Below are 21,290 nucleotides of genomic sequence, written 5' to 3' on the forward strand. Positions count from 1 at the left end.
CATCGACCTCATGTGACGTCTAAATTCCGGACAAATTAAGAGAGACTCAAAATTAAATCGCGAAAGTGAACTGGGGCATATTACTGTACATATTATACATATATACATACAATTGTGGGGTCCGATTTACCTGGGATAAAAGCTAATAAATTAATATAATTGAACATAGATACAATCAGTGGTTTTGGTTTGCCAATATCGATCAAAGATTAAAGTGTGAAAAAAATACGGACAAAGAACCGTAATAAAAATATAGTTTAAATGTTACATGAGGTAAATAGAAGAAAGAACTCGATTGGAAATAACAGTTGGAATGGGCAGCTTATCGTGCTTGCTGAAATGAATTTTAAGGGGTGAACTACCCCGCTGAAATGCTATTTTTGACAATCCCCATGCATAATAGGGCCTAAGGTACAGATTGCAGTGAAACTGAATTTCTAGGGGTTTCTGACATAGCTCTTTCTTTTCAAGTCTGAAGTCGAAATTCAAAATTCAAGATAGCGGATCCAACATGGCCGACGTCGATAACGAAAAATTGATCGATTTTCACTAAAAATAAGTGGAAGCTGTTTTCGAAATCGCTGATCATGGATCTGACGACGAAAATTATACCTATACTACAGAACTACTCATTGTGAGTCTATCTGTGCTTGCGTGATCGATTCTACTGTCTAACGTATTTCTAACGGTAATAATACCATGTGGCCGTTAACGTCACACCGCCGCTGAGTCACCGATTGAAGTTAAGAGACCGGCCCTGTTGCTCTCTCTCTTATTACGGCTTCAACTCGGTCCACAGACTGCGCAGTCTATCTCTATACGTCTATGGTCTATGATACAGAGCTTTCGACGTTTGTGTTTCCCATTCCTCGTCGATTTACTGCGTTCCGTATCGAAGTCCGAACGGTCCGAACCGTCAATTGTCCAAACCATTTCGCTTTAATTCCGTGATCCGGCCGAACATGAGTTGTGGATTTGTTACCTGTGGCCCGAACGAAGCTCTTGTTGTTTCAGGTAAATATAAACGATACGAAACGTTCGCCGAAAACCTATTTACGCGTCTTCAATAATTGCTTTGGCATTCCGGTGACATAATTATGTAACACTTGTTATGCTGGAGGGACGAGCGAAATTAGCCCAGCTTTGTATATCTATATATGCACATGTCATACCACTTAACTCAATGGACATTGGAGATATAGATACTATACATACCTATGAGTATTCATCTAACGTCTAAAACCCAATTAATTCATTCAAAGTCAGAGTTGTTTTAATTTTTCATATCCATAGTCCATTCTGTACCATGATAATGCCTAAATTAGCAGACTAATATCGAAACACCGATATTACGTCCGTGTGGATAGTTGATATAATTTGCTTGGGTTTTTTTCTGCTTAAAGTATGGATACACCTGAAGGGTGGTTATAATTTGATATGGTCTGGAGTTCGATGAGAACGTTAGCAGGGTATTGATTGAATGATAACGTTTGACGCATGTAGTTCGTTTAAGAATATTGAATAGTTTATTGTTTGTAATTGAAAATTAATAAAATATCAGGAGTGTGTCTTGAGAGACGTTTTGTTAAGAAGTCAGAGGCGTAGTTGACGAAAGTAGGAATCTGAGTGAAGTTAGAGACAAAGCATATGTGTGCACGAGAGGTGTAATAATCTAGAGTAGAGGACAAAATAGAGACTATAGCGTTAATGCAAGAAATGTGGGCGAGTTACCAAGTAGGAGCAATAGATGGTAAAAACTTGTCATTTCGTACACTTTAATTTGACACATGTCTTCTGTGTATGTCGATAGTGCCTGGTAACTTCAACATCATGTTTAAGCATTGTTATTCATTGAATATTGCGGCGTTGAAGCTATATGGAAAATCACCTCATTCAGTTATCTTTTGTACTCTTTTTCACTATTGTTCACTGTACCTTAGCAGCCAAATCAGAGTAAATCAAGTATGCACAACCATTATCTTCACTGTAACTTGTCGGAGATGTTACACAATAATGTAAGAGATGCAAGACTGACAAACATTTGTTTGGATTTCTTTTTAGTTGCAATTTGTGTTCTCATTAGTTGTCAATATTAATACCACAACAATTAATTATTGTGACCGATAGTGAAAATTATAGAATCAAATTTAACACCAAATGATACCAAAATATCAAAATAATTCGTTTGGTAACATTTACAGCTGTACTTGTTTTACATTGTTTCTGGATTGTTTAATTTTAAGGATGCTGCTATGGCAAACCGCTGTTAGTACCTGGTGGAAGGGTGTTTGTTTGGCCTGTTGTACAGCAAGTTCAGAAGTAAGTACTTTTTTTTGTGGAAATACAGTTCTTATGCTTTAATGCTTATATGTTTTGAATTCTGAGTCTTAGGCAGTTTTGCTGTATTTAAATGAAGCATGGTATACAAAATTGACATGAATCAGATATCGAAACTTTGAAAAAACTAATACATATGCAAGAATTTTCCTAAGTATTTTGAAGTGCTAAACTAATATGAAATAAATTTTCGATGTACTTAAATATAACGTTTAAAATGATGACCTATGAATTCATTGTGAATGTAGCAAATGAGCTAATATTTTAATTTTTACATCACTTAACTTTGTGTTCCGGAGAAGAGGAATTTGTTCACGGGAAAAGTTGGAATGGTGGATACTCTGTTGCAAAAAGAATATCTCTCAAGTTGCTCTTATGTACTAGTCTTATGAAAAATATTTTTTCCACAGGATATCTTTGAATACGATGACTCTTCAGGTTGAGAGTCCTACTGTTTATACATGTCAGGGAGTACCAATATCTGTAACAGGAATTGCTCAGGTACTCATTATTTTTTTTGCTAAAGTAATAAAGTTGTCAAAAGGAAGGTACGATTTCATGAATTCTTGTACAAGAGGCATATTAAAGGAATCAAATTAGGGCCAGTTGGAAAGTTCTAGGGGAACATTACAAGTTCTTTTGTCATATTTTTAAAGAGAGACAGAATATTCCAGCCTCAAGTTAATCAACAAATGACCCTACAATTAAAATAAATAATCTGTAAATTTCCTCTGAAGAATAATATTTCGAAACTCTCAGACAGTTGTCCATTCAGTTTGAAATTAATAACGTAATTGTACCAAATACTACACGATTCATTATCACTGGATGAGTCAGAGATTCCTTCACTGGATGACCTTTGATATTTCACCATAGGTCAAGATTCAGGGTCAAAATGAAGAGATGCTATCAACAGCTTGTGAACAATTCCTTGGGAAAAGTGAACATGAAATTCACAATATAGCTTTAGTCACGCTGGAAGGTCACCAGCGAGCAATTATGGGCAGCATGACAGTTGAGGTACACTTTACATCATTCGTTCCGAATACTATTGTATCATATCGATATTTGGGTATCTATGAAAAATTTTCTATTTGATCTTACTCAGCTGGATTTGTCAAATTTAGTTCATTACACTATTGTCACTATCAGTTCTTCATGTTGTTCAATTAAGAGATATGTATATGAGTAGATGGCTGAAAACATGTGTGAATTTCAACCATTTATACCTTCATAACTAATTATTCAATTGGGGTTTGTTTCATTCATAAATATGTAGATTAAGCTTTACTTATATATTTTATTTGTTAGTGTCAGTTGATAGAAAGCATTGTTATTAATACTAATGTCAACCATTTTGCTTGGTGATATGTTTTTCAGTGACGACGATATCTCAATTAGTTCAATCTTTGAGACTGTTATGGGTAGTTCATCCTCTTTACTGTGAACAAATTTTTTTTTTATAATGAAATGACTGCCATTTGCAATTGAATTTTGATTCTCCCGCAAAATTTAATGAGAGACTGTAGCTACCATAAAAAAAATGTTACCTAGCGAAATGGTTGACATTATTATCAATAACAATACTTCCTATGAATTAATTCTAATTAAAAAAAAATTCTGGTTGAAGTTCGATCTACATACTTTCGATTAAACAAAACCCTAATCCAATTTAAGAATTAGTTGTTGAGATATAAGTTCCAAAAATTTACCCATTTTTTCAGTTGTCAACTCTCCTAAATTGCAGTGTTTTTTGTAAAATTTATTTTGCTACTAACAATCCGGAAGTCTTTAGCAGGAATTGGCGTTTTTCAGATCTAATAACTTTTGAAAATGTTTTACAAAAAAACCTCTAGCCTTACTATTAATCTATCATTATCGCCAATATTTACGGATCCATAAATAACAGTAACCAATCTTTACTTCAAGGAAATTTACAAAGATCGCAAGAAGTTCAGCAAAGCAGTCTTTGAAGTTGCGAGCAGTGATCTTGTGAACATGGGTATTACTGTCGTGTCTTACACCCTAAAAGATATTCGTGATGAAGAGGTATATCATTTGAAATATCACTTGGTTATTATAGTCTGTTTACTTATTGATATGGATAGTTAATTCATGTAGTCATGTAATTAATCAATGTGTGAACTGCATACAACTCTTATATACATGTACTATAGATCTACTGATCACTGGTATCTAATTTTGTATTTGCTTTATCACATTTTCTAGCATTACTGATTACATAATTTATTTATTATGTTCCCATTTGATATGCTACTCCAGTAATTACAGTGAAATTGCTACTACTATACTACCAACTATACTAACCTGAATTCACTTGAAGCCTGGGAACAATCATTTCCTTCGAATCTATAGCAGAAAACTACTTCTGGCCCAGAAAAGTTGTCTGTAATTTTATCACAAAACAACTATGTGTATACAGTATATTCTTAATGCATAGCTTTGATACATCTTGAAATTCACCATAAACTAATGTAATGACAAAGTAATTTAACTTCAACTGATCGTTTGGAGCAGAGCTGTTTAAAATTTCTGAGCATCAGGATCAGTAATTATTCCATAATAAATTGAGGGAAGACTTCGGTGAAATTTTAAAAATCGTTATTGGAAGTCGTATAAAAAAATCCTTTCGCCAATTTTTAGATTATGGTAGTACAGGCCTTGAAACGAAGTTTCAACCTCTTGCGATAAGATGGCAGAATCTTCTCTAAAAGTTTCCTTGCGCATAAATTTTCATTGCAGGAAGTTAAAACTTTGTTTTCAATGATTTCTTATATGACTTTTTTTTTAAGCTTGTAAGAATTAAAAATCTATATTGTCCAAAATTTTATGGAAGTAACTCTTTAACAAGTCGTTATACAACGCAAAATCCACTTTAGCAAATCAAATTATTATATTACCGAACAAAAAATGTCTACTTACAGAGGAACACCTTCGACCCATAGATTCTAATTCCATTGATATTTGTTTAATTTGATAAAGGTCTGAGTTATCGGAAAGCGGATAATAGCTTTAAACCCAATAAACATTTTACTTTTCTCCTCTCAATATGTTAGGATAATCCTAGATTTTTTAGGCAATTTCTATACATTTCTATATAATTTTCATTGTGATGGATCATAAAATACTCATATTCATAAGCGTATTTTCAAATCAGGGTAAAAAAGTATCTTACATAGCTATTCAGCACTTACACAAATGCCAGAATACAGTCATAAAAATCTTTGCATTTATAATTGATGATGTTACCTTGTTAGTATCAACCAACTTTCGACCATGGATGATTCGACTGATTAAACTCCATTGAAAATTCAACTTGCAACTGATACTAATAATGAGTTATGATAATGAAACTTCATAAGTTATACGAGAAAGTAAATTCATGCTATCTTATTCATACCTTATTGGAACTCTTCAATAAAACTTGATTAATTAAAAGTCCAGTTGCATATGAGCCAATCAGCCGTGACTTTTAGGATACAGCCATTGTTAATATCTCTAACTTTATGAGGTTATTTGATACTTGTGCTTGAAAAAAACGTAGCTCTTTGATCTCGACAGTCTTGCAAACGTATAATAATGCATATGCGCCATGTAATTTTTGTGTACTCAAATATTATTCGATAGAATTCAATGTTTACTAATTATTAATATATTATATGCACTTTGAGAATTCGATCTGACGCTTGAATGACAACTATCGATGTATTCAGTATATATAGGCATATAGCATCGAAACTCAAAACTTCAATCCCTATGAATATTTATTCGATTTTTGTTCTGCTACTTACAGGGGGCAAAGGTATGTTCGAATTTTTTTTTTTTTTTGACCTTAGGTAAAAATTTCGGTTGCTATGCACCAGTCAATTATTTTCTCTTATTTTTCTTAATGATATCTTCTTCAGTCATTTATTGGATAAGCACTTACGTAAATCGTATGTTTTCAAATGCTATGTAGCGAAAATCTAATGTCTATAATTTTATCGCAGTTACTGTTCCTTCCTATTGTTGAAATTTTGGGTGTATTTATGAGATAACATTGGCTATTTCCTATGTTAGCTGGTGAACATTGCACGAAAACATGTATGAGTGCTGGAATTTTTTCATTTGAATTGGCTTTTTAATAAGTTAACGCTTTTCCAAAAGGTACATTGTTGTTTTGTCCACTGCACATCGAAACTTTCTCTCACCTAAATATTACGCATCTATTTATAGGGCTACCTGAAAGCCCTTGGTATGGCACGTACAGCAGAAGTCAAGAGGGATGCTAGAATCGGCGAAGCCGAGGCTCGCAAAGATTCACAGATACGAGAAGCTATTGCAGAAGAACAGCGTATGGCATCTAGGTTCTTGAACGATACAGAAATTGCGAAAGCTCAACGTGACTTTGAACTCAAGAAAGCTGCTTACGATGCCGAAGTACAAACCAAGGTAGATTGAAAACAATTGCTGTTTATTTTAGGTATGATTTGCATGGCAATGTAATTTGATCTAGAAATCTTTTGTGTTTTTAATTCTGATTTTTCCTTCTAATATCTCAGTTAATAACATGACTGAAATGGAAGGAATTATATTTAAGACATTATAGACACGACTTGAAAACTGAGATTTCCGAAATCGTCAAATGATTTGAGACCATTTTTACATATCCCATATTGTAAAATTACTGTATTCGTTTATCCAATTCTGTTTGTTAAATCCTGGATCAAAAATTATAGAAAGCTGAAGCAGAAATGGCTTACGAACTGCAAGCAGCTAAAACAAAGCAAAGGATCATGGAGGAACAAATGCAAGTAAAGGTGGTTGAACGAACTCAAGAAATATCTGTTCAAGAGCAAGAAATGACTCGTCGTGAACGAGAATTGGATGCCACAGTCCGTCGTCCAGCTGATGCCGAAAAATACAGGTAAATATATAAAGAATTTTTCGCAACAACCTTTAATTCAAAATTGAATCAAATATTATTGTACCCGTCAATGCTCGTGTATCAGATTGGAAAAAATGGCTGAAGCAAATCGCCTGCGACAAGTAATGGAAGCTGAGGCTGAAGCTGAAGCTATAAGAATTAGGGGAGAAGCTGAAGCTTTTGCTATTGAAGCTAAGGCTAAAGCTGAGGCTGAACAAATGGCCAAAAAAGCAGAAGCGTGGAACGAATACAAGAATGCAGCAATGATAGACATGATGTTGGACACTTTACCAAAGGTACTTCTGACGCTATTGCTATCAGGATTCAAACTTCACTCTGCTTAATTTTAATTTTGTTTTTAAAAAGTCACTACTATTCGAAAGAAGGAATGATAATTTTTCAATCTAGTTGATAGTCTAAAAAACGTTAAGTACGTGTAAGATACTGCGGAAGTAATACGAAAATTGTTCCATTGTAGGTTGCAGCTGAAGTAGCCGCACCCTTATCTCAGGCAAAGAAGATAACCATGGTTTCCAGCGGAAACGGTACTGTGGGAGCAGAAAAATTAACTTCAGAAGTACTAAACATTGTTGCCAGGGTACCCGAACTTGTCAAATCAATGACCGGAGTGGACATAGCCAAGGTAATAGCTCCAGTTATGATTGGTTTTTGATATAACTTAAGATTCCAGTTACCGAATGTAAGTTCCGAATATACGTCGATCCTTGATGTAAATCGATTTTTGACCTTCTGAGACGTTATTCCCGTAATCATTCTATAAATATAACTAAAGCCAATCTGGCATTTAAGTACGCAGTCAAGTGTGAATTGTTTCAGTGAGATTAGGGACCAAAAACCTCTACTTGTATTCGAAACTACACTATATGTACGTAATCAAAATCTCTTGACTGAACGTACATGAATAATAAATCATGTATTTTCGCGTTTCAGTCCGTACACGCCGCATGAACAAGAGAAGAATCCTTTAGATATGAATCCTTTACTTCTTATAATACCCAAAACACTTCAGCTCAACCCGATAACATGTTTGGGCACTGGAGTAAATCGCAGACGAATTATATTTCACCATAACGGTAGAAAATATTTAGTGACAAGTGAAGGGTCAAGCTTACCAAAATTTACTCGAGAATATACTGTGAGATCTAGACCAAAAAAATGCGGGCATGCTTGAGTTGATTCAATCGAATTTTATCAACTTTTTGAATAAAACTCATTGAATTCCCTAGGAACAAAATTCGAAGGAGTATTCGACCTAGTTGGCAAATTTGTTTGATTGCACAGGTTGATGAAGTTTATTATTGTTTGGTCTGAAACTTACGTACATTCAGCGCTTATATACACTACACATAGGTATATTATTTACATTATTGTAACATACATACATAAAAAGATATATACTCTTATATAAAACTTATACAAATAATCGATACACCTACCTAGAGTGGGTAAAAAAAGAAGAAAGTTTATAGCAAGTAACGCATCGGATGGATCTGCTTATATGTTATATTAAGTACATTGAATTACAAAGAAAACATTCAAATTACAGGATTTTTTAAATGTTTTTTCGATAAAAACGAAGTGTAAACTGCATTTACAATATTTGACCGAGTCCGTAGTAACAAGAGACTTGAAACTTGCACGTTATTTTACCCGCCACGTACGTACATGTTCATATATTTCAAATTTTTATGCACATAGTAACCCTTGTTACCGTTTGTTCGTATGGTACAAATATTACAAAAAACCTGCTGTATTATTGCAGTAGTCACTAATATAAGACAAATTAATTTATATAATAATAGATCGACATTGCCATTAAATAATTAAACTAGATTCAGTTTTTGTTATGTTTTTTACATCAGCTTGGTAGAAAGGCTTAAGTTTGGTCTAAATTTTCCGTTTTTTTCCTTATTGTTTTCTGACCCAAAACGGTATCTTGAAAGTTGATTACTTATTCGTGATTGAAACATGCATCAACTTCCGTAATTGATTTGAAAGAACGCGTTTACTACCTGAAGTTAAAACGAAATATTTGTACCAATAATGATGAACCATTTTACCTTCTGTTATTAATTATGTATAGATAATTGTGTTAATGAATTTATACCAATGCATGATGCACAAATTTTGTCGCAGTCAATGACGAAATGTGTATAACTTACAACAATTTTTACACACACATCTCTATATAGTAAAAATATAGAAATTACGCGCGTTTCAGTAAAGATAAAATATATTCATAACTTTGACGTTCCGAATGTTGTTAATCTTGCATATATTTGGTAAGTTGGTGTGATATTATCAACAGACCATGGTTACTACGATGCCAACTCCTGACATGATATTTCAAAGATTGATTGTACTCATTGCTTTCAGAATCAACTTTTATTGTGGTAGAAGCTAATAATGGTTATACAATATCATCTTATGCAAGTGTGATTTTTCACTATTATTCATCACCCCAAAGGAGAATCTCATACCTAGTTGCCCCAGGTATTTTATTTTTAATTAATTCTTCTTCACCATAAGGTGGAGGCTCCACCTTCGACATTTTTAATGCAGAAACGTTCGTATTTATAGATTTTACCCATTTTTACAATTAGTAACATTTCAAATTAAGTGTTCACTGGTGCAATTTGGTCAAAAACTATATTCGTGCGTCTAGTCTACAGTGCGTCAAGATCTATATTTACTTACACGATTACCTATTTACTTTTCCATATAGTTGGCATTTTATCAAATAAAAAAGATCTATGTATTTTACCTTTGACTCGGAGTGCGTTGTTATTTCTCTCGTCTTACATTCGACATTGCCGTCAACGCATAACAATTGCGTTAGCACGTTATCCTATGCCCAGGATAAATGGATTAGTTCCAGATCACTGTCTAATATAACCATGCGGTAATAACAAAACAATCTCTGACACACGAGTCTTCGATTGTTTAAAGAACTTTCCGCTTGACATTTGGCAATTACTTTTATAATTTGTAAAAACTTAAATACAGATCAATGGTGACGAAAAATATACATTCATATAAAATGGTCCCGTTCAGAAGCAAGTTCGTGTCGAGAGGGGTTCAATTTGTTTGAAATCAAGCTTTATTCAATAATTACTGAAACCCGAGTTTAGGAAGTATTATAATCAGGTAATCAATACCAATAATGGATCAAACTTAAATGCACAATTAAGAATCCATATCTTAAATGATACCTAAACTTCCATCCAGTTTATATTTTCAAAATATGTGACAGAATCAAACCTAAATGCGAAAGAATCTGACGTGATTAGAATGCATGATCAGTTCTTTCGTAATTCTGTGACGACTATTTACCCTAAATTCACAGTCGACTTGAATAACATATTGTATTGTAATTAAAGTGTTCAAGCAATATAACTTGCCTCCTAGTATTCAAGTACAAACCGTCAAATAATTTATGACATGAATTGTTTTAATCATGATATCAAAGTCTAATCTAAGAATCACAATCATTTGACGTTTAGTTGTTTGGGATGGTTGAGTATAAAGCATTCTTAGTTGACTTCTTGGCTGGCGGTATATCAGCAGCTATTTCCAAGACTGTTGTTGCACCTATAGAACGGGTTAAATTATTACTTCAAGTGCAACACACTTCGACACAGATTCCTGAAGACAAACGATACAAAGGTACAGATACATAGACCGTATTTTTTACCTCGCAAATGAGGAACGCACATTACCCTCGGTTACTAACAAAATTTATGGGCACTGATTGTTCACAGGTATGATCGATACCTTTGTACGAATACCAAAGGAAACTGGATTTCTCAGCTTTTGGAGGGGCAATCTAGCTAATGTTATACGATACTTTCCAACACAAGCCTTAAATTTTGCTTTCAAGGATAAATACAAAGCACTGTTTCTTGATGGCATTCCAAAAGATGCATTTTGGCGACAGTTTGCCGGAAATTTGGCATGTGGCGGCGCTGCTGGGGCAACTTCTCTGCTGTTCGTCTATCCTCTTGACTTTGCAAGGACAAGGTTGTCGCAAATTTTTATCCTGTTCTGACAATGACGTTAAAAAAAAATATGCTACTTGATAATAAATAAATTGAAAATAGTAAATAGTAAATATCAGAGTACACTTCTCATCTATTTTAATGAAAATTCTAAATCGGTATTCTCCAGTTTACCAGGGTAAATTATTTACACACCTTTCGAATAATTGTAATTTATGGAAGAGTATCGGCAGATTCTATAATCTTGAGAATCCACCTGTCATTACGATTAGCGAAAGTAATCTAACGAGTTTTTCAGACTAGCAGCTGATGTTGGCAAAGGATCAGAAAGACAATTCAATGGAATGATGGATTGCATGATAAAAATTTTTAAAAGCGATGGCCCAGTTGGTTTGTATCGAGGGTTCAATGTCAGTGTTCAAGGGATTATAATGTATCGCGCCTCCTATTTTGGATTTTACGATAGTGCTCGGTCAATGCTACCTGATCCAAAGAACACCCCAATTTATATCAACTTCTGCATAGCGGAAGTGAGTTCAGACATTGGCGATAATTATACTATAATAATCTGCACGAATATGTTCAATAAGAGGAATATCAATAATTGCAGACAGTGACAACAATAGCCGGTCTCGTTTCGTATCCTTTTGACACTGTGCGTAGAAGAATGATGATGCAGTCGGGGCGAAGTAAATCAGATGTGATGTATAAAAACACGTTAGATTGCTGGTCTAAGGTATTTCATAAGGAGGGATCTGCAGCATTTTTTAAAGGTGCATTCTCCAACGTTCTCAGAGGAACTGGCGGCGCTCTGGTTTTGACTCTTTACGATGTTGTGAAGGAGGGTATCGAAAATGCAATATCATGAGTAGTCATAAAGTAAGGATTTTGTAACATTTACATGATAAAAAAGGAAAAATTCAACACATATTGTATGTATAAAAATGACGTGCTTTTTTTTTGCAAGTTATGTGAAAGTTATTAAGTGCAAGATTTACAGTTTTACAATCACAGAAGGCTGTTGCAGTCAATATTTGGAGTACTTAAATAATATAAATATTTCAATCTGTTGTATTTGAGGATTAATAATTTTATTTCACTCAAGTGCCTACCTTATACTGAAACTGGAAATATATCACATTTGTATTAAGTGAACAGTCAATTACATTTTTAAAATGAAGTATCAGAATGTAAGAACAACTTGTTGGACGTTCATTTGAACTTCAATAGTAGATTGAGAATTAGAAAAAAGTATAGTGGTTGATTGACGACTAAGTTTTTTTTCAAGATGCTTAATAATTTATTTGCCAAGCTACCATTTAGAGCGTTTATAATCTGGCTATACAGTAGAAATTGAAAATACAAGAGTTACCAATGCTTTTGGTATAGATGATTGGATGCTTATTTCCTATTAGAAATTGGAAAATGAGTGTATTTGGTACATATTAATAGCTAAAAAGTTCCCGAGCATTTATTCGAAGTTATTTACGTATCTTGCTATGCTATATACCTTTACTACGTGAATCTTGGGATAATCAGTTACATATCTATGGTCCAGTTAGATGAAACTGAATAATTACGCGTATACATATGAAAATACTATACAATAAATCAACATTGTTTACTTTATTTTTAACGAACACTTTTGTACGAGGGAAAATTATAATACAAGTAATACAAATTTGAGTAGCCAAACCATAAATCTTGCTGTATAATAATAATGGCTACTCAAGTTCAGCATAATCAATTTTCTAGGTCTGAAGATATAATTAATCCAGAATAATAAAAATATACTTATTTTACTTTTGTCAGGTAATAATTAAGTCAAAGATTTCACCATTCGGTTACGAATTGATTCATGATTTAATTCAGCATTGTATGACGATCATATATATTGCGCCGCTGCTCACGAACCTGACGTTTCCATTTGTCTTGCTGGTGACCAACGCGATTTAAAACGTTACCTCTCACCCCCATGGCATGAGATGTGCCAGGGCTGATAGTGCTATCATCCTGTAGATATCAATACATAATAGTTAATTTTAATTCTAGAAGTAACAAATTACTAGAAATACGTGGAAATCATTAATCTTTCAGAAAACGTATACATATGTACTGCATTTATTCTTAAATATAAATATCAAATACAAAAATAAAATCGAATAATCAGCTATCGTATCTACTATCAGCACAGAAAGTTTAGGTACATGACTTTGGGGCTCGATATCTGTGTTGGAAAAAAGGTAGTATGAAATTGAAAAACAAGATGTTTGAAAGTTAACTCTTTCGCATTCAATGATTTATTGCTTGTTACTGAATGAAATGGCGACGTCAGCTATCACCACCCACAGGTTGAAAAACATATCGTTTTCGCAATCTGTGGCCATAAGTTAAGTTTGTTTACAATAAAAAAAAATTCGGAGAACTGCTCTGAAAATTACTAAAACTAATGCGATTTGGAATATTCAAAAGCCTCTCAAAACGTAGCCTCTGGGATTTTAAAAATCAAAAAATACCATCTAGGAAGCTGGATGAAGCTCGATGAAACAGTAATAGCCCAAAATTCGCAGAAAAATTAACACTATTTAATTCTGTTATCAAATCGATTGGATTGCTCCACTAGCAGTAATTGCCTTCGATGCTTTCGAATTTTCGCTGTGCAACGTGAGAGCCTTGTGTCGTCACCATTTTTATTCAGTAACGAGCAATGTATGGTTAAACACGAAAGACTATGAGATTTCGAAACTTTTTTTCAAATTTTGTGCTACTTTTTTTTGTCAACAGAGATATTGAACTTCAATGCTATAAGTCTAAACTTTCCACGCCAACAGTAGACGTGTATGTACAATCATTTACACAGCCAGACAATTAGTACAAGAAGCATAGTTTAAGATTTATGATTATATCATGCAGTAGAAGGATCTGTTAACAATATTTTAACAAAATGAAACTTTTTTAGAGAAAATGTGCCAAAAATAAATGATTGTTACTTCTAATGGGACCAAGATATTGAGCATAAAATTTGAAATAAATCAAGTTGTAAGATTTAAAAATACATATTTTTCATTGATTAACTAATATAACTTTCGTAAGATTTAACTTTTTTCTATGGCATTTTACAAAAAAAAACTTTATCCACTCATGGCTAAAACTGTATCATATACACGAAATTCAACTATCATGGAATGATTATTGTCATAAATTTTTTGGTACCAGTTTGAAAAAAAATTAACTGACAAAATGACAGAAATAATTTTCTTGATGCTGTGCATCATTATTCATTTGAGCAAATTATTGTTCACGATTAAATGGTATAAGCTGGTCGTTTGACTTTCTTGAAAGAGGGTAAGGAAGAATACGTCGATGAATATACCTCCTCATTTGTATGCTCTTGATAGCTGCCACTAGCTGCACCTTTGTGTATTCTCTTATTGAGCAGCGGATCCAAACATATAAGGAATAGCATGTAAATAACCAGCAGCGAGATGACCCAAATAACAATGATTACAACAATCTGAAATAAATTTGAGTGAGATCAAGTTACAAACAAACATTAATATAATTTTAGGAAGGAACCAAATAAAGGCGTAGAATATTAAAGAGTAGTAAGGTTTATATACCTTTATTATCGTGGTGTTTCTATTTTCATATTTACAATCACATCGTGGGCAGAAAATTTGCTCTTTTCCTTTTATTTGGTTTCCGAGATGTGGTAGAATTACGCCATCACAATTGCTATGGGAAGTAGCATCAAGTTCATAAAAAAATACAATTATGCTATCTCCTACATCATTCTATAATATTTAAATGACGTTCTTGTTTGTTTCATAGTTACAAGCTCTTCAGTCAAATGATGGGTCTCTCAAGACTGTGCATAAAACGAATAACGATACGCAAAGCTGCAATTTAATCACCTTAGCTTCCATACATAATTATAAATGCACATATTTGAATACAGATATGCAACAACAGTTATTGAATACTGTGAATAGAAATAAGGTTAAAAATAAATGGGTTTCGAACTTGTGTAAAATGTTTCTGAAATAAGATGGAACATGCGGTTGTAGTCAGAAGGTTTACCATTTTGACGGCGCAACGCTAGCAATTATGTTTAATCTCTCTGGGGAAGACTGACTTGTGTTTAACACTGACGAGAGACTCGGACAAATACATTTACATCTCTTATCGTCGTAGGATTGTGCCTGAAATGTTATATAAAATATTTATGTCCAGGCAAATAACAATCAGGTAAATTGATCACGGTAGGCAGTTCGAGTTTAAGAATGACAAATTGAAGGTTGGGACGCCTCTCAAGTTTTTACAAGTGGGTATGAAGAATCGTGAAAGAATACACTGCCTGATACTGTGAACTGGGATTGAGAGAAGAGATTAAATCTAACCTGACACTGTGACAGACTGATAAAAATTATGCTCAAAGTAAGTAGAATATATTCACGCATGATAAAAAATATTGTTCGACTGTTTAATTTATTCAATATTGGCAAAAAATTCACTTCAGATACGTTGTAAGACCCGATATGCCGGAGAAATGCTGAAGTTAATAACTACTGTTGTAAATTCACCACATAATCACAGACATCACAGAGCAATACACATGTAGGAATTTTTATTCGCGTTGAACACCTTATGTCAAAGTGGAAATAAATAGAATTGGCGCTACTTCAGACCGTAAGCGCGTCCCAGGATTGGCTGGCGGGGCTGTCACGTGGTTCAACCAGTGCTACCAGTGTAAATTCTTTATTACCATTCGTACATCACTCACCGCTAATCCAACTCGAAATGTGAGTACTGAATCTAACAATAAGAGGTTTTCAAACGGGGGCTAGATCTAAAATTAGGCTGCCGTCTACTGTCATAACTCAAACTAATTGTTAACTAAATTTTTTTTTAATACAAGGCGTTTGACACTGTCAACTATGATGCTCTTTTTGCTACATAATTATGGTATACGTAGTATTGCTTACAGACTCATAGTCGACTGTTTCAATTAAAGATATCAAAGAGTTAAAATTAATGACCATTTTAGTGAATATTATGAAATAAAAATCGGGATACCTCAGGGGCCAATATTAGGACCTTTATTCTTTATACTATATGTAAGCCACCTTTTGATTAGCATGCCTGAAAAAGTAGTTTATCTTTTGCGGACGGTGCAGCTGTCATCACGACTAATAAATCATGGCCGGGAGAAAAGAAAAAAATTAACGCATATGTGGATGAAATTTACATTTTTTTAGCAATAAATAAATTTTCACTACATGTGAATAAAACTGTTTTTATCACTTTTAGCAGTTATGCAACTTGTGTGCCTTACGATATAAACATTCGCATTAATGCTCAAGAAATTAGTTGCAAGTACCTTTTGGTATAATGATTTATTATATGAACAGAATGAAATGGAAAGAATACATTATATATCTTATTAACAAAACGAAATACTTAGTTTTCATTTTTCATAAACTTTCAAAAATAATGAATATTGATACAGTGAGAATGATTTATTATACTCTTTTACAAAGTACCATAAATTAAGGAATAATAGCACGGAATGGGTCATACCAGAATAATTTATCCTTCTTACAAACTCATAAAAAAAAAAAAAAAAGTTCATACATGCAGTAAAAGAGTATTACCATAGGAATAGGAGCATAGTAATTCCTCAAAGGCTGAAAATATTAAGTCCCAAGACTAGTCTTATTATCTCTACCCAATGAGCTAAAAGTGTTAAATTGTTTTCTACAATAAAAAAGAAATTAAGAAATGGGTCAGTGCTAATATCTAATGTTTTAGAAGTGGCAACATTATCTCATAGAAGCAAATAGTATATGGTAAATAAAATTTGTAGCTGTTCCTAGTTATATGTACTACATTTTTTCTACATTTTTTGTACTACATTTTCATATTTTCACTTAGTAAATCACCAGTCCTGCGAACAGGTATTTAGATATACCTCTGTAGGTTACATACATCTATAAATTATTTATAAATTATAACTGTACTGTAATATCAGTGGTTGAACAAAGTAAAGTTAAGTGTAAGTGAAACTGGAAATTCATTCGGGTATTTCAGAAAAGCAATTACAGTGTGAAGTTAAAGAAAGAAACAGTTTATTTATTGTGTAATTAAGTCACATAATAATATATTTGGGAAAACAAAAAAGTCGATGACTTGTAATAGCACTAATACAAAATATTAAAACTTGAATGATTGTTTTACGAACGCCAAACATTTCAAATCTTACATGGTATTTATTTTTGCTACGTAGTATATGGAACGATATATCGTTGATTGAATATTCTCAGATATTCAATGCATTGTAGATGCCACGGTAAATGTACACGTGGCAATTTTCGAATGAGAAAAAAAAATTAAAAATGGCAAGAAGATCTGTTGAAAAATGATTTGTGATATTGTGATATTGAATAAAATTAAAGTACTTGCTGGAAATCGATTTCTGTAATTGTTCATTTGTGAACTATATTTTAACGGATAGAATTTATTCATTCGGATATGAACATTCACTACATGAAAATTCATCAACAAACGAGGCTACGAGAGGGGAAGAACAGCTAGACAGGCGCGTGCCTGTCCCCCCCCACTCCATGGGAAGAGCGACAGAGAGGTGGTGGGGAGCGGGGTGGGGGATGGGAGGGGGGATTATTATCTTCCGTACTTCAGAGAACTGATTTTACCTTGTTCTGAATGCCGGTCGGTACCAGTCGATTCCGAACAATCGGAGCGAAATCACGTGCTCTCAGTATCAGTTCAACATTCAGACCGCTTTCTTCAGGTTGTGTAACGTTGTTCGATCAGTGCATTTCCATCATAGTCGTCTGTGAATAATACACGAGGAGCCGCGTGTAGCCTGAAGAAAAACCGAGTTACTGATACAAAAACATCCTGCGAACGTTGAAGGTGAATTTCGTGTCCCGAGTTTTCATTGTTTTGTGTAACTTTAGACTTCAGTGATGTGTATTTTTGTTTCTGTGCGTCAAGTGTCAATTTTATTATTTTTTGTTAGCAATTTTATTCAGTCGGTTCAAACAGACAGTTATAGCACAAAAAGTGAGTGAAGAATCGAGTGTTACTGCGGTGTGGATTTGTGGGTAAAAGATTAGTGAAGATCTGAATTGTGTGAAAAGTGCGTCGCTTCACCAATGCACCTGAGATGCTACAAGAACTACTACGTGTTAAAGTGTGGAGCAGCCCAGAGTCGAGGTAACAATACTTTAATTATTGATTGATAATTCACGGTGGTCATTTAAAGCCGAACTTTTGTTCTTGCATAATATGCAATGTATAAATATGAATCTCGATAACAGTCATAATTGATTTGAAAACTGAAAAGCCGATTTCCTAAATTAATTCAAGTGTTTTGTTTTGCTTTTCACAGATTTAAGCAGAGACTTCCGAGTAACTTCTCCATTTCTCGGCAACGTTGGTGAGTTTGCATGTATTAGGTTATGGGTATTTCCCTGGGATTCCTCTGTCACGTGGCGTGGCGGTAACAATTGTTACACAAATCTTCGATTTCTTAGCTGCATGGATAGGCTCATTCACGATCGCAACGTGCTTGACTTTCATTCGAATCATTTTTTTTTTCGCAATGCAATTTAACGTAGCTTACTTAATGTTAGGCGTTTTACACGTTGCTGAAAGTGGAATGAGCATCGCGACAGGTAACCATCGCTTACTCGGCACTCGCGAGATGGAATTGTGTTTCGTAACTGATGTAATAATCTACGTTTGAATTTACCGATGATGCCGTTTAAGTGGTGGGTTCACCTGAGGTTTGAACATATTCAATTATTCACGTTATTGTTAAATTTATGAAATTCCAAAGTCTGGTATAACGTAACGTAATCAACTTGCATCTTATATTACATATCATTTTCAATCTTTTAACATCCAACAAGTATTGATCAACTGCAGGCTTAGCTCGCTTAGAAAAATGCTAATTGGCATACAGGATGTTTTTAATCACTTTAACAAAAGGTTAATGTACCGATAGTCTGCCAACATTGACTAAAATAACAAATGCAATATTAGGGTTGGCGGGATACAACCGCGATACTGTATTCTGAGTAGGCAGACTACGATACAAAAACATTTTGCTCCCAACAGGTAACCAATGAAAATGTAAGTCAGTGACCACGGCGCAAATTATGAAGAATGATGTGTGTTGGAAAAAATGGAGAATCGTTTAGGTCGAATATAGGTAACCGGGTAGGTAGGTGGACGTTTTGGGATCCGTCGCGGGGTTTATGCATGAGTGTGTGAATCTCCCTTTTCCGTTGGGTGGCTTCGTTGGGAAACAGGCGAGGGTAGGAAGGTCGCGATGTACCGTGATGTTACTATCTTTTCTAATCCACAGCGTCAAACGATCACAGACATTTTTTCCCAAAAGACTCCACGTCCGAGTCTCTCGACCATTTGAAAACATTTGAGTATTAACGAGATTCAATTTCCCATTTCTTGTCACTTTGCAACGATTTTTCAATCGTTATGCAATTCGATTATTTAGTCATCACCGATCGTTATTCCATTCAATTGATCTCTGTGATCGTCTGAATGGGCAAAACGCATCTCTGGACCATCTATCGCGTTCCGTGGTACGCTAGATGGGGAGAGATGCTGAGCTCGAAGACTTCGCGTCGAAGCGGACCGCCGACCGTCACGCCACACAATAATGCATGCCCTCCAACCTCCCTCGTCATTTCAATTCAATTTGTAATCTGAAAACAATAATCCGCATAGCAATGTATCTGATATCTAAAAGATGCAGATGTGGATTGGGTTTCTACAGAACTTTTGGGACACATCTCAGATAATACAAATTTTTTGACAGTTTAATCTGTCGCGCCTTATTGCGCGTAGATTAATCACGAGAATTGCTCGCAGCTTCATGCCCGCCAATTAATAACAGGAGTCGGACACGGTTTTTTGCCCGTTGGTTTTGCAAACAGTATATAAAAGACTTACGCACTCTCGATGTGCTGATTTTTCAGCTATTTGGTCAATTATTTGACGAATAATAAAGTTTCCAAGTTCCACGCCGGCTTTTGCGCGTGGACTTGATACCTTTCAGTTATGAGAGAAAGCGTGGCATTTGAAAACCGGCGCTCAACGCGCAGGAACAAAAATCTCGGTAGTGTATACTGACAGTGGTGAATCTTGGCGTAAGTATTTATGAAATATATCTGAAATATACAGAAATACTCGTTTTAACTGATCGTATTATATTCTGTTTCAGGGCAACAAAACCAATTTTTTAACAAATGTGCTGAGAACTATAGAATCTTCAGTCGAAAAAGATATTTACTTTAATAACTCAGAGCAGAAAGAGATGTAGATTCAAAAACTTCAAAATGTTCTTTATTCATCAATACAATTAATAATCGAAGCAACGAATATTAAAGCGCATATCATGTTGGAGCCGACCCATTTTTCCTCAGGGTATGACCTTATGTGATTGTGCTAACCATACCCTCGTCTGTTTCAATTAATAAAACTTTTGCTTGTTTCAGATAATAAATCCTCTATCCGATCCAGCTAATCGAACGTTTATCTGTTTCAGTTAAATTTTTTGTCTATTTCAGCCAATCAAACGTTTTGTCTGTTTCAGATAAACAGACTTTCTGTCTGTTTTAGATAATCAAACCTGTCTCTTTCAGCTAATCAAACTTGTTATTTGTTTCAGCTAATAAAATCTTCTACCTATTTCAACTAATTACTTGTCTCTTTTTTCGTTAATTATATGTTTTACTTATCCAAGCTAAGTATAGTTTTGTCTGTATCGACATATTGTCACTAATTATATTTTTATCCGTTCCAGGTAATTGAGTTTTGTTGACTGTACTGAAAAATTAACATTTCACTTTTAGGCTTACGTTAGGTCTGGTTTAGTTCAGGGTCATTCATCTTGTTTTGGCCGATACGCAGATTCAGCGATGTAGTTCAGAATCATCATGATTTCAAACTGTAGT

At 34.2% G+C, this 21,290-nt stretch overlaps 3 protein-coding genes across 3 annotated transcripts; 2 read left to right on the forward strand and 1 right to left on the reverse strand.

The window, feature by feature from the left end:
• The first annotated feature begins 831 nt into the window (after nucleotides 1-831).
• On the forward strand, nucleotides 832-10,055 carry Flo1 (flotillin-1). Its single transcript, XM_046618256.2, has 10 exons — nucleotides 832-1,014; nucleotides 2,244-2,319; nucleotides 2,748-2,838; nucleotides 3,214-3,357; nucleotides 4,267-4,386; nucleotides 6,574-6,789; nucleotides 7,077-7,264; nucleotides 7,350-7,560; nucleotides 7,743-7,907; nucleotides 8,216-10,055. The coding sequence occupies exons 1-10, from the start codon at nucleotides 963-965 to the stop codon at nucleotides 8,231-8,233; spliced, it is 1,281 nt and encodes a 426-aa protein (XP_046474212.1). The 5' UTR covers nucleotides 832-962; the 3' UTR covers nucleotides 8,234-10,055.
• Nucleotides 10,056-10,193: 138 nt separating this feature from the next.
• On the forward strand, nucleotides 10,194-15,775 carry LOC124215186 (ADP,ATP carrier protein-like). The gene is made up of 4 exons (XM_046618257.2): nucleotides 10,194-10,951; nucleotides 11,047-11,305; nucleotides 11,582-11,813; nucleotides 11,894-15,775. Exons 1-4 carry the CDS (start codon nucleotides 10,798-10,800, stop codon nucleotides 12,149-12,151), a joined length of 903 nt encoding a protein of 300 aa, XP_046474213.1. The 5' UTR covers nucleotides 10,194-10,797; the 3' UTR covers nucleotides 12,152-15,775.
• Nucleotides 12,891-15,818, reverse strand: LOC124215187 (uncharacterized protein CG1161). The gene is made up of 5 exons (XM_046618258.2): nucleotides 15,684-15,818; nucleotides 15,364-15,485; nucleotides 14,904-15,018; nucleotides 14,657-14,797; nucleotides 12,891-13,296 (listed from the first exon to the last, which is right to left on the reverse strand). Exons 1-5 carry the CDS (start codon nucleotides 15,741-15,743, stop codon nucleotides 13,147-13,149), a joined length of 588 nt encoding a protein of 195 aa, XP_046474214.1. The 5' UTR covers nucleotides 15,744-15,818; the 3' UTR covers nucleotides 12,891-13,146.
• Nucleotides 15,819-21,290: the final 5,472 nt, after the last annotated feature.

The sequence above is a fragment of the Neodiprion pinetum genome, chromosome 3 (genome assembly GCF_021155775.2).
Source record: "Neodiprion pinetum isolate iyNeoPine1 chromosome 3, iyNeoPine1.2, whole genome shotgun sequence".
NCBI lineage: Eukaryota > Metazoa > Arthropoda > Insecta > Hymenoptera > Diprionidae > Neodiprion > Neodiprion pinetum.